This window comes from Thalassophryne amazonica, chromosome 5 (assembly GCF_902500255.1).
Source record: "Thalassophryne amazonica chromosome 5, fThaAma1.1, whole genome shotgun sequence".
NCBI classification, from domain to species: Eukaryota; Metazoa; Chordata; class Actinopteri; order Batrachoidiformes; family Batrachoididae; genus Thalassophryne; species Thalassophryne amazonica.
This window is the reverse complement of record NC_047107.1, coordinates 129,755,412-129,772,151: the sequence shown is the minus strand read 5'-3', so window position 1 is coordinate 129,772,151 and position 16,740 is coordinate 129,755,412. Positions and strand designations below refer to the sequence as shown.

At 43.8% G+C, this 16,740-nt stretch overlaps 1 protein-coding gene and 1 long non-coding RNA gene across 5 annotated transcripts in view; one reads left to right on the top strand and one right to left on the bottom strand.

Annotated features, from left to right (window-relative positions):
• The window catches only part of LOC117511346, a 42,788-nt gene extending 42,557 nt beyond the window's left edge, over window positions 1-231 (top strand). The window contains exon 3 of the long non-coding RNA XR_004560934.1: window positions 101-231. This is a non-coding gene — a long non-coding RNA (uncharacterized LOC117511346). The remainder of the gene's footprint in view (window positions 1-100) is intronic.
• Window positions 1-16,740, bottom strand: part of LOC117511344 (zinc finger MIZ domain-containing protein 2-like) — a 38,815-nt gene that overhangs the window by 179 nt on the left and 21,896 nt on the right. For all 4 annotated transcript variants that reach the window (XM_034171376.1, XM_034171375.1, XM_034171378.1 and 1 more), the window contains exons 13-21: window positions 13,123-13,201; window positions 12,894-13,025; window positions 12,281-12,386; window positions 12,002-12,159; window positions 4,308-4,375; window positions 4,166-4,234; window positions 3,345-3,634; window positions 2,901-3,070; window positions 144-344 (exon numbers count right to left, since the gene is read on the bottom strand). In XM_034171376.1, the coding sequence (XP_034027267.1) occupies window positions 144-344; window positions 2,901-3,070; window positions 3,345-3,634; window positions 4,166-4,234; window positions 4,308-4,375; window positions 12,002-12,159; window positions 12,281-12,386; window positions 12,894-13,025; window positions 13,123-13,201 (1,273 nt within the window). The remainder of the gene's footprint in view (window positions 1-143; window positions 345-2,900; window positions 3,071-3,344; window positions 3,635-4,165; window positions 4,235-4,307; window positions 4,376-12,001; window positions 12,160-12,280; window positions 12,387-12,893; window positions 13,026-13,122; window positions 13,202-16,740) is intronic.

Below are 16,740 nucleotides of genomic sequence, written 5' to 3'. Positions count from 1 at the left end.
AAACCTTTACTCTCACACACCAGCAACCAGTGACACAAACACCACATTCACACAGAAACCTCCTTTAAACTCCTGACTGTTGTTGGAACTTTGTCCTCAGAACCTGGACTCAGCTCTCCCGCTGCCACCCAGTCTCTACTCACATCCAGGGACGGTTCTGGAACGTCCGCTGGCCCGCCCAGCCCAAAGGAGCTGTCGCCTTGGAGACGGGAGTTCTGGTTGCTGCGCTGCATCATCTGGTTGCTGCTGCCCAGCTGGGAGTTACCATGGAAACCCTGTGGCTGCTGCTGCTGGGAGAGAGGTGCACCCTGGGAAGTGGAATCCAAACGGCTGGAGACAGACAGCTGTGGGGGGAGGAGTTAAAGTTCATCAGGAAATCAGCGTCTTGTTGATCGAGGCGCATGTGATAAAGGGTCACAAATGAGAAGTGTTAATAAATGTATCACAATATCAAAAGCAAAAAATAAACCAGTTTATTTAAAAAACAAGTGTGTTGTCTGCACTAACCCTCAGCACTGAGGACAAACACTCATAAGTGGATCACTGACACATGAGGCTTTTCTGCAGAAGGATTTTATAAAGTGCAGTGTTGACCTTTGACCTTTTCACCCTATACCATGGGTTAAAGCAATAAATTTTTATCTGATTGAATTTTTGTTCCTGGCAAAAATCAATGCCAGCAATTCCCTAAATTGTGGCATAGTGGGGGCACACACTCTTTTTTCCTCAATAAATACAATAAACACATTATACAAATCTATTCTAAATAGCCTCTAAGGAGAGAGACAGAGAGACAAAGCATAAAAAGAATGAAAAACCTGAACATAAAGGTACATAAAAGGGTGCCGAGTCGCTGGTTGTACAGTCAATAAAATACAAAATTAGGGCCTAAAGCAATTGACGTTGTTCTACTGTGCACAAAGTAACACTGTCTCTCACTCAAATGCTCTCACTCATAAAACAAAGTAGGGCTGCAACTAATGATTACTTTAGTAATTGATTAAATCGGTCAAGTATATTTTCGATTAATCGTTTTTTACTTACAGGTGAGTAGAGAAGCTTGAATCTTTGACTGGACTGGGTTGCTTGACGCGAGGACGTTTCACTTCTAATCGCAGAAGCTTCCTCAGAAGAAATCTTCTCTACAAGTGTTAAGACAGAAGTCAGACTACCAGAGCAAGAATTTTAGCTGAGGAAGCTTCTGTGATTTGAAGCGAAACGTCCTCACGTCAAGCAACCCAGTCCAGTCGAAGATTCAAGCTTCTCTACTATGGAAACCACCTGCACAACTGAGAGCCTTCACAGAAACTTACATGTGAGTTTTGCCATTATTTCTTTAAGCTATTAAAAGGCCTTCATCACACAACATCGTTTGATCTTGTAAAAAAGTTATGATGTTATATTTTTGTCAGAAACATACCTGGAGTAGTGTTTTGTTTTATTTTGCACATACAAACATACATCACTGACACACCACAAAGAGATTTCTATCAGGTTTCACCCAATTATGAGCATTTTTAGATGCCTACAGCAACTATCTCAACCACTGACAACATATTACAGCAAGAGTCCATAAAAGTATTTTAAAGGCCTGACTAAAGTGTAATGTTATATTTAATAAGATATTTTAATGAAAAAAGACACAAATGTGCAGTTTACTGCATTTTATTTTTTTCTTGTGTAAAAACACAACTTAGATGTGGTTTGACCAAAACCTTAAATAAAACAGGGATGGAGTGGAGGTTTAAGAGTCACTCAGTGTTCACAGGAAACATTTATTTCTATATTTATTTATTTATGTTCATTGTTAGCTGGTTTTATCTTTTCTGTTTAGTTTTATCAGGTTCTTTTTGTCTATTTCTCTAAAATTGTATTGTAGGATTATTAGTTATTACTATTATTGTTGTTGTTGCTATTATTAATATAGAAATAAAATATTACAATTTGTAATACATTTGATTTACGACAACAAATGCTGAGCCATTAATTATACAGAAAACAAATGCACACAAACGTGCTGACAGCTGCAACAGCTTAATGCTAACTTTAACATTGAAAACGCCATAGATATGCTAACGCGTTAGCATCAGTCCTGTTTTTAATTTATAAAATACATCTATCAACTGTTTCAGAAGACCATAACAGGTCGGTTTAACATAAAAAAGGTAAATATTACTTACAGACATATGCTCTTTAGGGTTTTAGTGGGGAAAATTAAGATAAAGGGAAATAAAACAAAGAACTGAAGTAGCAGATCAAAGCATTGCTTCACTGATTCAAGGTTCAAAGCAAAGCCACACCCTGCTCTACTTGGGGAGTGTCTGCCAATGTCCCCACGAAGACAGGGAGGAGAAGGGCAGTGGCTCATGGCAAGCAGTAAACAGAGCGGAGAGGAGTGAAAATTCACACGGCCCCTTCCTCCGCAGTCTACGCTGACATTGCTGCTTTGATTAGTGCAAAACAGGATGTTGCTTTGACAGTAGAGTATCATATTTCGGTCCCAAAACACGCATGACACCACGTGCGCATGTGTGGTTAGATTTTCTAAATAACGGAAATCCGTCGTGGTGACGAAGAACTTTAACCCATGACCTACGCCAATAGGCTTCTTGGGGTCAACATAACCAACGTGTATAACATGTTTGGTGACAATCTGTCTGGTACAACTGAAGTTATCTCGATCACAAGTGAAATATCACAACTGAGCGACTGCACATAACGACAGAGAACGGCTGAAGAAATCCAGGATGAGAAGCAGCAGAGCTCACTTCAAGTCTGCCAAAACTGCAAGTAATGCTTGTGCTAACCTAGGCTAGCAGTTTCCCTGCACTCATCTTTGTGCTTTGTGCTAAGCTATGCTAACCCCACCGTGTAGCTGATATTAAAGAGGGAAGACGTACCTGTGCAGCCACTGGATGAGGGGGAGGCTTGTCGGGGGTGAGGAGGGAGCTGGGAAGGTCGGGCTGGTAGGAGAGAGGTGGCGGTCCGGGGGAGGAGAAATCCCGCCCAGCCTCTGGTGTTGCAGGACTGAAGTCTGAAAAAGCTGCTGACTGGCCGGGATAGGATGGAGCTGAAGACACAGATCAATACATCTGATTGATATCAGCCACATTTCAAAAGAGCACAAAACAAAAATGGTCACATCTGTCTCATCTAGAAGCTGGACCTCCTGTCTCATCTTCAAAATGTCCAGCGGTATGTGAAACACTGAGTAAAGTTCCAGATCATCCCAGTGGGAATACCTATAGTATAAATATCAAGTGTTTTGTAATCTGTCCGAGTGTAGTGACACACAGGTGAGACATGGTCAATCCAGCTCCACCTCCAAGGTCAGCTCTGGGTACCTGGGCCGGAGTATTCTGGTGTGCCGCCATTATTGCTGCCCCCCGTGGTGAGGGAGGAATACGGCATGGGGGAGGGCGCGGCAGGGGCGGTGCCAGAGCTGGACGGAGGGGTGGGGCCAAGTGAGACGATCATCTCCATGACACTGGGGAGGACCATGTGACTGGGACTGAGCGTCCGGCAGCGTTTCAGCACCGGCCCGTCACACTCCTCCTTCACGTGGATGTCGGGCTTCACGGGAACCGGCTTCCAGCTGCACACCGGGTCGATGGTGATCTCCTCAAACTCCGAGCTGAGAGAACAGGAAGAATGTTCACAACAACACTGGTCACCCACATCCTGCTGTCACTGACACAGCTTCTCAAAACGATAACTGCACCAAGACCATGACTTGACAGCCCATTAACTCTGGTGCCCCCTAATGGTCAGTTCCCATCACTGTCTGTCCCCGTCATGGACAAGTACAATAATTTTGGGTTGGAGTGTTCAGGACACTTTGGACACAAGGCTCATGGGATAACTTTGAGCGCCACCTACATTCATCACCCTGAACTACACAACCTACAACCTTAAATCAATGAACAGTCGTGTCCCTGTCCTGATGGACAACTGAGTTGCGTAAGTGATTATTGAAGACTGTTGCTGGAGATGTAATAAAACTTAAAACCACAGCCTGCCAAAGATCTTTAACACCCAATTTCATATTTTGGTCATATTGTGTGTGACCTTTGGTGACCACTCTCAAGGTCACAGGTGAGAATTTTGAAACAATAAGGCAGACAGGGCAAGTCTCCCCCCCCCACCCCGGGTTTGAGTGTCTTACTTCTGGATGTAGACGAGGATTCCCAGCATGTACTGATCCACCTCCAGACCCTCCAGCAGAGCCGTTTTACTGCACGCAGAACAAAGCAGCATGTGGAACATGTTTGAAACGTGTTGGAACATGCACATGGGAGTGGTCATACTTGCACACGGGACACCGCCACATTCCTCTCTCACAGTTCAGCTGCAGGTACGACTCCAGGTCAAAACACTAGAAACACAACAGCACAGTACAACCGGTTACTGCCAGACAACGTGCACGTCACGTTCATTACACTCAAACACCAGAGGGCGCCACAGAGCCAGATAATTTTATCTAGTGTGCAACCAGAAAGCCAGACCACAAATCTGATGGTCTCAGTGACAGTTCAAGACAAACTACAGGTAAAAAAGGACTCGTGTTCATTTAATGCGTCACTTTAAGTCACGAGTGACGTCACTGTGTTCAAAGAACAAAATGGAAGGAGCACTGTGTTCCATTAAACTGTCTAGAAGAGCCTCACATCACATCCAAAGCCACTTTATTACTTAACCCTTAAGCCCTAGAGCCTATTTCACCAAAATCACATACCCATACATTATGATTTATTTCTCAGCTTGTACAAGGTCAAAAATGCAAAATTTGGGACCAGCTAAAAGACAGGTCCTAGGGGATGTTGTGGATGCAAAAAAAAATTGAAAGTAAATAATACCTGGTAGGACTAAATGAGGTTTTTCCCCCCAAAAAATGAATTCCGGTTTATGTCTTTATTTGCTCGGCATTTCAGCTGTGGTTAGTTGACATGTGATTGAAGTGGATACTTTTGTAGAGGAGACTTCACTTGGCATTTTGATGTATAATAAATGTATATACAGTAGTGTTCAGAATAATAGTAGTGCCATGTGACTAAAAAGATTAATCCAGGTTTTGAGTATATTTCTTATTGTTACATGGGAAACAAGGTACCAGTAGATTCAGTAGATTCTCACAAATCCAACAAGACCAAGCATTCATGATATGCACACTCTTAAGGCTATGAAATTGGGCTATTAGTAAAAAAAAAGTAGAAAAGGGGGTGTTTACAATAATAGTAGCATCTGCTGTTGACGCTACAAACTCAAAACTATTATGTTCAAACTGCTTTTTTAAACAATCCTGTGAATCACTAAACTAGTATTTAGTTGTATAACCACAGTTTTTCATGATTTCTTCACATCTGCGAGGCATTCATTTTGTTGGTTTGGAACCAAGATTTTGCTGTTTACTAGTGTGCTTGGGGTCATTGTCTTGTTGAAACACCCATTTCAAGGGCATGTCCTCTTCATCATAAGGCAACATGACCTCTTCAAGTACTTTGACATATCCAAACTGATCCATGATACCTGGTATGCGATATATAGGCCCAACACCATAGTAGGAGAAACATGCCCATATCATGATGCTTGCACCACCATGCTTCACTGTCTTCACTGTGAACTGTGGCTTGAATTCAGAGTTTGAGGGTCGTCTCACAAACTGTCTGCGGCCCTTGGACCCAAAAAGAACAATTTTACTCTCATCAGTCCACAAAATATTCCTCCATTTTTCTTTAGACCAGTTGATGTGTTATTTGGCAAATTGTAACCTCTTCTGCACACGTCTTTTATTTAACAGAGGGACTTTGTGGGGGATTCTTGCAAATAAATTAGCTTCATACAGGCGTCTTCTAACTGTCACAGCACTTACAGGTAACTCCAGACTGTCTTTGATCATCCTGGAGCTGATCAATGGGTGAGCCTTTGCCATTCTGGTTATTCTTCTATCCATTTTGATGGTTGTTTTCCGTTTTCTTCCACGCGTCTTTTTTTTTCTTCCCATTTTAAAGCACTGGAGATCATTGTAGATGAAGAGCCTATAATTTTTTTGCACCTGTGTATACGTTTTCCCCTCTCCAATCAACCTTTTAATTAAACTACGCTGTTCTTCAATCAATCAATCAATTTATTTATATAGCGCCAAATCACAACAAACAGTTGCCCCAAGGCGCTTTATATTGTAAGGCAAGGCCATACAATAATTATGTAGAACCCCAACGGTCAAAACGACCCCCTGTGAGCAAGCACTTGGCTACAGTGGGAAGGAAAAACTCCCTTTTAACAGGAAGAAACCTCCAGCAGAACCAGGCTCAGGGAGGGGCAGTCTTCTGCTGGGACTGGTTGGGGCTGAGGGAGAGAACCAGGAAAAAGACATGCTGTGGAGGGGAGCAGAGATCGATCAATAATGATTAAATGCAGAGTGGTGCATACAGAGCAAAAAGAGAAAGAAACAGTGCATCATGGGAACCCCCCAGCAGTTTACGTCTATAGCAGCATAACTAAGGGATGGTTCAGGGTCACCTGATCCAGCCCTAACTATAAGCTTTAGCAAAAAGGAAAGTTTTAAGCCTAATCTTAAAAGTAGAGAGGGTGTCTGTCTCCCTGATCTGAATTGGGAGCTGGTTCCACAGGAGAGGAGCCTGAAAGCTGAAGGCTCTGCCTCCCATTCTACTCTTACAAACCCTAGGAACTACAAGTAAGCCTGCAGTCTGAGAGCGAAGTGCTCTATTGGGGTGATATGGTACTACGCGGTCCCTAAGATAAGATGGGACCTGATTATTCAAAACCTTATAAGTAAGAAGAAGAATTTTAAATTCTATTCTAGAATTAACAGGAAGCCAATGAAGAGAGGCCAATATGGGTGAGATATGCTCTCTCCTAGTCCCCGTCAGTACTCTAGCTGCAGCATTTTGAATTAACTGAAGGCTTTTTAGGGAACTTTTAGGACAACCTGATAATAATGAATTACAATAGTCCAGCCTAGAGGAAATAAATGCATGAATTAGTTTTTCAGCATCACTCTGAGACAAGACCTTTCTGATTTTAGAGATATTGCGTAAATGCAAAAAAGCAGTCCTACATATTTGTTTAATATGCGCTTTGAATGACATATCCTGATCAAAAATGACTCCAAGATTTCTCACAGTATTACTAGAGGTCAGGGTAATGCCATCCAGAGTAAGGATCTGGTTAGACACCATGTTTCTAAGATTTGTGGGGCCAAGTACAATAACTTCACTTTTATCTGAGTTTAAAAGCAGGAAATTAGAGGTCATCCATGTCTTTATGTCTGTAAGACAATCCTGCAGTTTAGCTAATTGGTGTGTGTCCTCTGGCTTCATGGATAGATAAAGCTGGGTATCATCTGCGTAACAATGAAAATGTAAGCAAAACCGTCTAATAATACTGCCTAAGGGAAGCATGTATAAAGTGAATAAAAGTGGTCCTAGCACAGAACCTTGTGGAACTCCATAATTAACTTTAGTCTGTGAAGAAGATTCCCCATTTACATGAACAAATTGTAATCTATTAGACAAATATGATTCAAACCACCGCAGCGCAGTGCCTTTAATACCTATGGCATGCTCTAATCTCTGTAATAAAATTTTATGGTCAACAGTATCAAAAGCAGCACTGAGGTCCAACAGAACAAGCACAGAGACGAGTCCACTGTCCGAGGCCATAAGAAGATCATTTGTAACCTTCACTAATGCTGTTTCTGTACTATGATGAATTCTAAAACCTGACTGAAACTCTTCAAATAGACCATTCCTCTGCAGATGATCAGTTAGCTGTTTTACAACTACCCTTTCAAGAATTTTTGAGAGAAAAGGAAGGTTGGAAATTGGCCTATAATTAGCTAAGATAGCTGGGTCAAGTGATGGCTTTTTAAGTAATGGTTTAATTACTGCCACCTTAAAAGCCTGTGGTACATAGCCAACTAACAAAGATAGATTGATCATATTTAAGATCGAAGCATTAAATAATGGTAGGGCTTCCTTGAGCAGCCTGGTAGGAATGGGGTCTAATAAACATGTTGATGGTTTGGATGAAGTAACTAATGAAAATAACTCAGACAGAACAATCGGAGAGAAAGAGTCTAACCAAATACCGGCATCACTGAAAGCAGCCAAAGATAACGATACGTCTTTGGGATGGTTATGAGTAATTTTTTTCTCTAATAGTTAAAATTTTGTTAGCAAAGAAAGTCATGAAGTCATTACTAGTTAAAGTTAATGGAATACTCAGCTCAATAGAGCTCTGACTCTTGTCAGCCTGGCTACAGTGCTGAAAAGAAACCTGGGGTTGTTCTTATTTTCTTCAATTAGTGATGAGTAGAAAGATGTCCTAGCTTTACGGAGGGCTTTTTTTATAGAGCAACAGACTCTTTTTCCAGGCTAAGTGAAGATCTTCTAAATTAGTGAGACGCCATTTCCTCTCCAACTTACGGGTTATCTGCTTTAAGCTGCGAGTTTGTGAGTTATACCACGGAGTCAGGCACTTCTGATTTAAAGCTCTCTTTTTCAGAGGAGCTACAGCATCCAAAGTTGTCTTCAATGAGGATGTAAAACTATTGACGAGATACTCTATCTCCCTTACAGAGTTTAGGTAGCTACTCTGCACTGTGTTGGTATATGGCATTAGAGAACATAAAGAAGGAATCATATCCTTAAACCTAGTTACAGCGCTTTCTGAAAGACTTCTAGTGTAATGAAACTTATTCCCCACTGCTGGGTAGTCCATCAGAGTAAATGTAAATGTTATTAAGAAATGATCAGACAGAAGGGAGTTTTCAGGGAATACTGTTAAGTCTTCTATTTCCATACCATAAGTCAGAACAAGATCTAAGATATGATTAAAGTGGTGGGTGGACTCATTTACTTTTTGAGCAAAGCCAATAGAGTCTAATAATAGATTAAATGCAGTGTTGAGGCTGTCATTCTCAGCATCTGTGTGGATGTTAAAAATCGCCCACTATAATTATCTTATCTGAGCTAAGCACTAAGTCAGACAAAAGGTCTGAAAATTCACAGAGAAACTCACAGTAATGACCAGGTGGACGATAGATAATAACAAATAAAACTGGTTTTTGGGACTTCCAATTTGGATGGACAAGACTAAGAGACAAGCTTTCAAATGAATTAAAGCTCTGTCTGGGTTTTTGATTAATTAATAAGCTGGAATGGAAGATTGCTGCTAATCCTCCTCCTCGGCCCGTGCTACGAGCATTCTGACAGTTAGTGTGACTCGGGGGTGTTGACTCATTTAAACTAACATATTCATCCTGCTGTAACCAGGTTTCTGTTAGGCAGAATAAATCAATATGTTGATCAATTATTATATCATTTACCAACAGGGACTTAGAAGAGAGAGACCTAATGTTTAATAGACCACATTTAACTGTTTTAGTCTGTGGTGCAGTTGAAGGTGCTATATTATTTTTTCTTTTTGAATTTTTATGCTTAAATAGATTTTTGCTGGTTGTTGGTGGTCTGGGAGCAGGCACCGTCTCTACGGGGATGGGGTAATGAGGGGATGGCAGGGGGAGAGAAGCTGCAGAGAGGTGTGTAAGACTACAACTCTGCTTCCTGGTCCCAACACTGGATAGTCACGGTTTGGAGGATTTAAGAAAATTGGCCAGATTTCTAGAAATGAGAGCTGCTCCATCCAAAGTGGGATGGATGCCGTCTCTACTAACAAGACCAGGTTTTCCCCAGAAGCTTTACCAATTATCTATGAAGCCCACCTCATTTTTTGGACACCACTCAGACAGCCAGCAATTCAAGGAGAACATGCGGCTAAACATGTCACTCCCGGTCCGATTGGGGAGGGGCCCAGAGAAAACTACAGAGTCCGACATTGTTTTTGCAAAGTTACACACCGATTTAATGTTAATTTTAGTGACCTCCGATTGGCGTAACCGGGTGTCATTACTGCCGACGTGAATTACAATCTTACCAAATTTACGCTTAGCCTTAGCCAGCAGTTTCAAATTTCCTTCAATGTCGCCTGCTCTGGCCCCCGGAAGACAATTGACTATGGTTGCTGGTGTCGCTAACTTCACATTTCTCAAAATAGAGTCGCCAATAACCAGAGTTTGATCCTCGGCGGGTGTGTCGTCGAGTGGGGAAAAACGGTTAGAAATGTGAACTGGTTGGCGGTGTACACGGGGCTTCTGTTTAGAACTACGCTTCCTCCTCACAGTCACCCAGTCAGCCTGCTTGGGATCTGCCAGGGGGGAACTAACGCCGGCTAAGCTACCTTGGTCCGCACCGACTGCAGGGGCCTGGCTAGCTGTAGAATTTTCCACGGTGCGGAGCCGAGTCTCCAATTCGCCCAGCCTGGCCTCCAAAGCTACGAATAAGCTACACTTATTACAAGTACCATTACTGCTAAAGGAGGCAGAGGAATAACTAAACATTTCACACCCAGAGCAGAAAAGTGTGGGAGAGACAGGAGAAGCCGCCATGCTAAATTGGCTAAGAGCTAGTAGCTACGCTAACCTAGCGGATTCCTAAAAACACGCAAAGTGAATAATTTAGAGGTGATTCAGCAGAACGAGTGCTTTAGTTAAGGCACGTAAAGATTCCACTGGGAAACAAATCGTAATCTAGATAACTAGATCAATCTAACTGCACAGATTAAACAGCTAACAGATACAGAAAAACACCGCTGTGCTCCGGAACAGGAAGTGATACAATACCGCAGTGAGAGCCAACCACCAGTAGAGGCAAGATTAGGCTTAAAACTTTCCTTTTTGCTAAAGCTTGTAGTTAGGGCTGGATCAGGTGACCCTGAACCATCCCTTAGTTATGCTGCTATAGACGTAGACTGCTGGAGGGTTCCCATGATGCACTGAGTGTTTCTTTCTCTTTTTGCTCTGTATGTACCACTCTGCATTTAATCATTAGTGATCGATCTCTGCTCCCCTCCACAGCATGTCTTTTTCCTGGTTCTCTCCCTCAGCCCCAACCAGTCCCAGCAGAAGACTGCCCCTCCCTGAGCTTGGTTCTGCTGGAGGTTTCTTCCTGTTAAAAGGGAGTTTTTCCTTCCCACTCTCGCCAAGTGCTTGCTCACAGGGGGTCGTTTTGACCGTTGAGGTTTTTCTGTAATTATTGTATGGCTTTGCCTTACAATATAAAGCGCCTTGGGGCAACTGTTTGTTGTGATTTGGCGCCATATAAATAAATGAGAGGAGCTGATTTCAGAATGCAGACACCCACTCATGGAACTTGGCAGAGTCCAGGATTGTTAATCAAGAGCCATAACTCTGGAAAACTGTGTCCAGCTCAAAGATATGACAATATGTGTATTACCAACCTATAACTAGATAAACAGGAAAAATAAATAAAAACACATCAGGGCTCATTAACTGTCCAAAATGTGCCTCCAACAAACTTTAATCAAATGAGCTTCGGTTTGATTTCAGGTTTGGTTTGACTTCAGGTTAGTTTTTTGGCAGCCAGAGCATGAAGCGCCGTGGAACCAGAGGGGACTCTGTCAGATCCAGAGGCCGAGCAAACGCAGCATGAAATAGCTGGAGAACCCTGACCGCCACAGAAACCATGAACACGAATGCCGCCGGTGAACTAACAACCTGCCACCAAACATCTAAATGGTAAATGGACTGCATTTATATAGCGCTTTTCCATCTGCATCAGATGATCAAAGCGCTTTACAATTATGCCTCACAATTACCCCGATGGGTAATACTGCTGCCATACAAGGCACTCACTACACACCAGGAGCAATAAGGGATTAAAGGCATTGCCCAAGGACCCTTAGTGATTTTCCAGTCAGGCAGGGATTTGAACCCATGATCTTCTGGACTCAAGCCCAACACCTTAACCACTAGACCATCACCTCCCCATCTGACAGGTTCATGTTGGTTAAGACGGGTCCATCCTTTAAAAACACGTGAGCCGACTACACGGAGTGCAGACTGGAGATTGGAGCAGTGACGTGGTGACGGTGACGTGTTTGAGAGAAACAGGTGTCTGACCTGGACGTGTCGGCAGTCGTGACCTCGTGCAGGCAGCTGGATGCGGCGGAATGTGATGGGACATTTCAGCGAGACTCTGATGGCTGTCTGCTCTACACCGTCCTCACCGTTTAACCCGGGGGTCCCAGGAATAGAACCGCTGCTGAAGTTCCTCTTTACTAAACGAGAGAGAGAGAGAGAAAATGAAGCACAAAGTTTTGATTTAAAACCAGAGCAGACTAAACGCCATCATCGGCGCCAGTGTTGAGCATCCTCTAGCTGATCCAGGAGGTCACTTACTCTTGGTGACACAGTGCTCTGCAGCCAGCAGCCTCTTCTTTATCAGTCCCTGCAGCACCGAGCGGACAGACGGACGATGGACCAGCTGCAGGACGAACAGGTGAGACTACAGAGACACAAAGACCCGGACACTGATTTCACAGGAAACCACAGTGGCAGCAAAAACAGCAACATGTGCGTTACGGCAGAAATACAGAGAGGTCCCATCACCAGGACCTCTAGTTCTGATCAAGTTGCGTGCTCCGTGTTGGACACTTCAGGACTTCAGGCTGATTCTGGTTCATGCTTCTGGGACTTCCAGAACCTGCTTTAATCTCCACTGATGTGGACATGTGGCAGTGAACATGCATGTACTCGGGTGTGAGGCACTCCTGCAGAAGTGGCGCAGACTCTTCGCTGGGGTCGCAAAGTGGCAGAAAACTCCAGGTTTGTGCATGTGTCAACTGAACCTGGTTCTTTTAACCAAGTCTGTACTGCAAGATGCTTTTTCCGGCTACACTTTCTACTGTAACCTGCAATCCTGCTAATTTATTCCCGTTAATTCCTTTGGAAAGTTTCCTGCTCCAATAATTCTCTGAGGTTTGCACACAGATGTTACAGAGTTTGTTCTTACACAGCAGCAGGCGGTGACGGTGATCTGAATAGTGTTCCTGCCCGGCTGGCACACGTGCTTCAGATACAAAGGTTTATGGGAGGTTTTGTTGTCACCTCGTTCGATGGTGAGAGGAGTCGCGTTGACGCTAACCTGAGCAGAGATGAGGGGAGAAAAAAAAACATCAGATTGATGGAAAAATGACAGAACACAATGAGGCAGCAGAGGAAGAGGAGGGTGAAGGTCGGACCTGGACGGAAGCAGGCCAGTTGGTGTTCATCTGCCGATCCTCATGGTGGTAACACTTAAACTGGAGCTCAAGATCTGGCCTGAAACGGAGATCATCAGCATGTTTGTGAATGTGGGAATATCATATATCAAAAAACAAAACAACAAAAAAAAACAAAAAAACAAAAAACCTCCATTATCATCAACAGCCACAAGATGTCAACATCTCCACACATAACAAGCTGCCTCTGAATGAGGTGCTGTTTGATCCACACTCAGAAGCAGACGTTGGCAGTAATGCACCATCAAGGTGGATGGCAACCATCGCAAAAGAAGACCTGAATGAAGAGGACAGGACTGGTCAAAAAGAATGAGTCACATTAATAACTCCTGCTCTCAAACTGAAGACCAGGCTCTTCAATAAAGAGAGTTTAGTCAGAAATATATATGTTTCACATTCAAACTGTCCAGAAATGTTTCAAACCATTTCATTTGTGCACCACCACAATGAAAGTCATAAAACAAATTCAGGCTTCCAAGAGCAAGACTACAAAGAATCTAGATTCTTAGTAGTATTATATTATTACATTATTGTAGTTTATAACTGCAGTTGCTCTGTGCGAGTCTGATCCTGTCAGATCTCACAATCTCAGCAGAGCAGGTCCTGGTTAGTACTCTCTGAGGAAGACCACAAACGGTGCTTGTTTCTCCCAGTGAAACTGGAGATGTGTCAGGAAGGGTCTCCAACCCTAAAGAAACAGGGGCGGTGAAGATAAATGAGCATTTACTATCTTACCATTTGGACATCCTCTCCGGGAACCATCACCTTATCCTGGTGGAGAGGTTTGTGTGTCACTATGAACCTGAGAGCTGTGTTGTTTGGAGCCTTCGTGCTCCTGGTAGGGTCTCCCATGGCAAATTGGTCTCAGGCGAGAGGCCAGACTAAGAATGGTTCACAAGACACCATGGACAAACAAGGCAGAGGAAACGTGACCCGGCCTAGAAGGAAGCACGGGGCCCACGTCTGGAGCCAGGCCTGGATGGAGGTCCAATCAGCAAGCACCTGGTGGCCGGGTTTGCCAGAGAGCCCAGCAGGCCTCAGCCCAAAAAGGCAACATGGACTTTCCATCTCCACTCTGTGGGCTCACCACAGGGAACCGCTCGTGTCGGGTGCGCTGTCCCATGACTGGCAGTGAAAGTCGAGGGTTTCGATGGACCAGACACGGCTGGCATAGGCTAGCTCTGGGGGTGTGGAACATCACCACACTGTGGGGGAAGGAGCCAGAGCCTGTGTATCAGGTGGAGCACTACCAGTGAGATCTGTTGGACCTCGCCTCCACGCACAGCCTCAGCTCCGGAACCACTCTCCTTGACGGAGGTTGGACCTGATTCCTCTCTGGAGTTGCCCAGGGTGTGAGGCGATGGGTGGGTGAAGGGATACTCATGAGTCCCCGGCTGAGCGCCGTTGCGTTGGAGTTTACCCCGGTAGACAAGAGGGTCAAGCTGCACCTTCAGCTTGCGGGGAGGAGATTCTGACTGTTTGTGTGTATGCACCAATCAGTAGTTTGGAGTATTCAGCCTTCTTGGAGTCCCTGAATGGCCTCCTGTATGGGGCTGTAGTGGGGGAATCCATTGTTCTGCTGGGGAACTTCAACGCGCATCTGGGCAATGACAGAGACACCTGGAGAGGTGTGAGAGGGAGGAACGGCCTCCTCGATCTAAACTCAAGCGGTAGTTTGTAATTGGATCACTGTGCTAGTCCTGGACTGTCCATAACGAACACCATGTTCCAACATAAGGATGCTCATAAGTGCACTGTCCTTTGGCCTTCACATCAGAGATATTACGAGGACTGCTTTCTTCCATCTGTGAAATATAGTGAGGATTCATCCCATGCTGTCCATGGCTGATGCTGAGACCCTGATCCATGCTTTTGTTTCTTCCAGACTGGATTATTGCAATGTCCTATTTTCAGGGTTACTGCAGTTTAGCATTGGGGGTCTCCAGTTGGTTCAGAATGCTGCTGCCAGACTTTTCACACGAAGCAGAAAGTTTGACCACATTACACCCATTCTGGCATCTCTTCATTGGCTACCCATCTCTGTGAGATTGGATTTTAAGGTCCTGCTGTTAGCCTATAAAACTGTTCATGGATGGGCACCGACCTACAGTGAGGAAATAAGTATTTGAACACCCTGCGATTTTGCAAGTTCTCCCACTTAGCAATCATGGAGGGGTCTGAAATTTTCATCTTAGATGTACGTCCACTGTGAGAGACATAATCTTAAAATAAATAAATAAATAAAAATCCAGAAATCACAATGTATGATTTTTTTAAATAATTTATTTGTATGTTACTGCTGCAAATAAGTATTTGAACACCTACTAACCAGCAAGAATTCTGTCTCTGACAGACCTGTTAATTTTTCTTTAAGAAACCCTCTTATTCTGCACTCTTTACCTGTATTAATTGCACCTGTTTGAACTTGTTACCTTTATAAAAGACACCTGTTCACACACTCAATCACACTCCAACCTGTCCACCATAGCCAAGACCAAAGAGCTGTCTAAGGACACCAGGGACAAAACTGTAGACCTGCACAAGGCTGGGATGGACTACAGGACAACAGGCAAGCAGCTTGGTAGAAGACAACAACTGTTATGATTATTTATTAGAAAGTGGAAGAAACACAAGATGACTGTCAATCTCCCTCGGTCTGGGATTCCATGCAAGATCTCACTTTGTGGGGTAAGGATGATTCTGAGAAAGCTCAGAACTACACAGGAGGACCTGGTCAATGACCTGAAGAGAGCTGGGACCACAGTCACAAAGCTTACATTAGTAACACATGATGCTGTCATGGTTTAAAATCCTGCAGGGCAGCAAGGTCCCCCTGCTCAAGCCAGCACATCCAGGCCTGTTTGAAGTTCACCAGTGACTATCTGGATGATCCAGAGGAGGCACGGGAGAAGGTCATGTGGTCAGATGAGACCAGAATAGAACTTTTTAGAATCAACTCCACTTACCATGTTTAGAGGATGAGAACAACCCCAAGAAAACCATCCCAGCAGTGAAGCATGGGGGTGGAAACATCATACTCTGGGGGTGCTCTTCTGCAAAGGGGACAGGACGACTGCACCGTATTGAATGGAGGATGGATGGGGTCATGTATTGTGAGATTTTGGCAAACAACCTCCTTCCCTCAGTAAGAGCATTGAAGATGGGTCATGGCTGGGTCTTCCAGCATGACAATGACCCCAAACACACAGCCAGGACAACTAAGGAGGGGCTCCATAAGAAGCATTTCAAGGTCCTGGAGTGGCCTGGCCAGTCTCCAGACCTGAACTCAATAGAAAATCTTTGGAGGGAGCTGAAACTCCAAACCTGAACGATCTAGAGGAGATCTGTATGGAGGAGTGGACCAAAATCCCTGCTGCAGTATGTGCAAACCTGGTGAAAAACTACAGGAAATGTTTGACCTCTGTAATTGCAAACAAAGGTTACTGTACCAAATATTAACACTGATTTTCACAGGTGTTCAAATACTTATTTGCAGCAGTAACATACAAATAAATTATAAAAAAAACAAAACAAAAATAAACATTGTGATTTCCGGATTTTTTTTTTTTTTTAGATTAT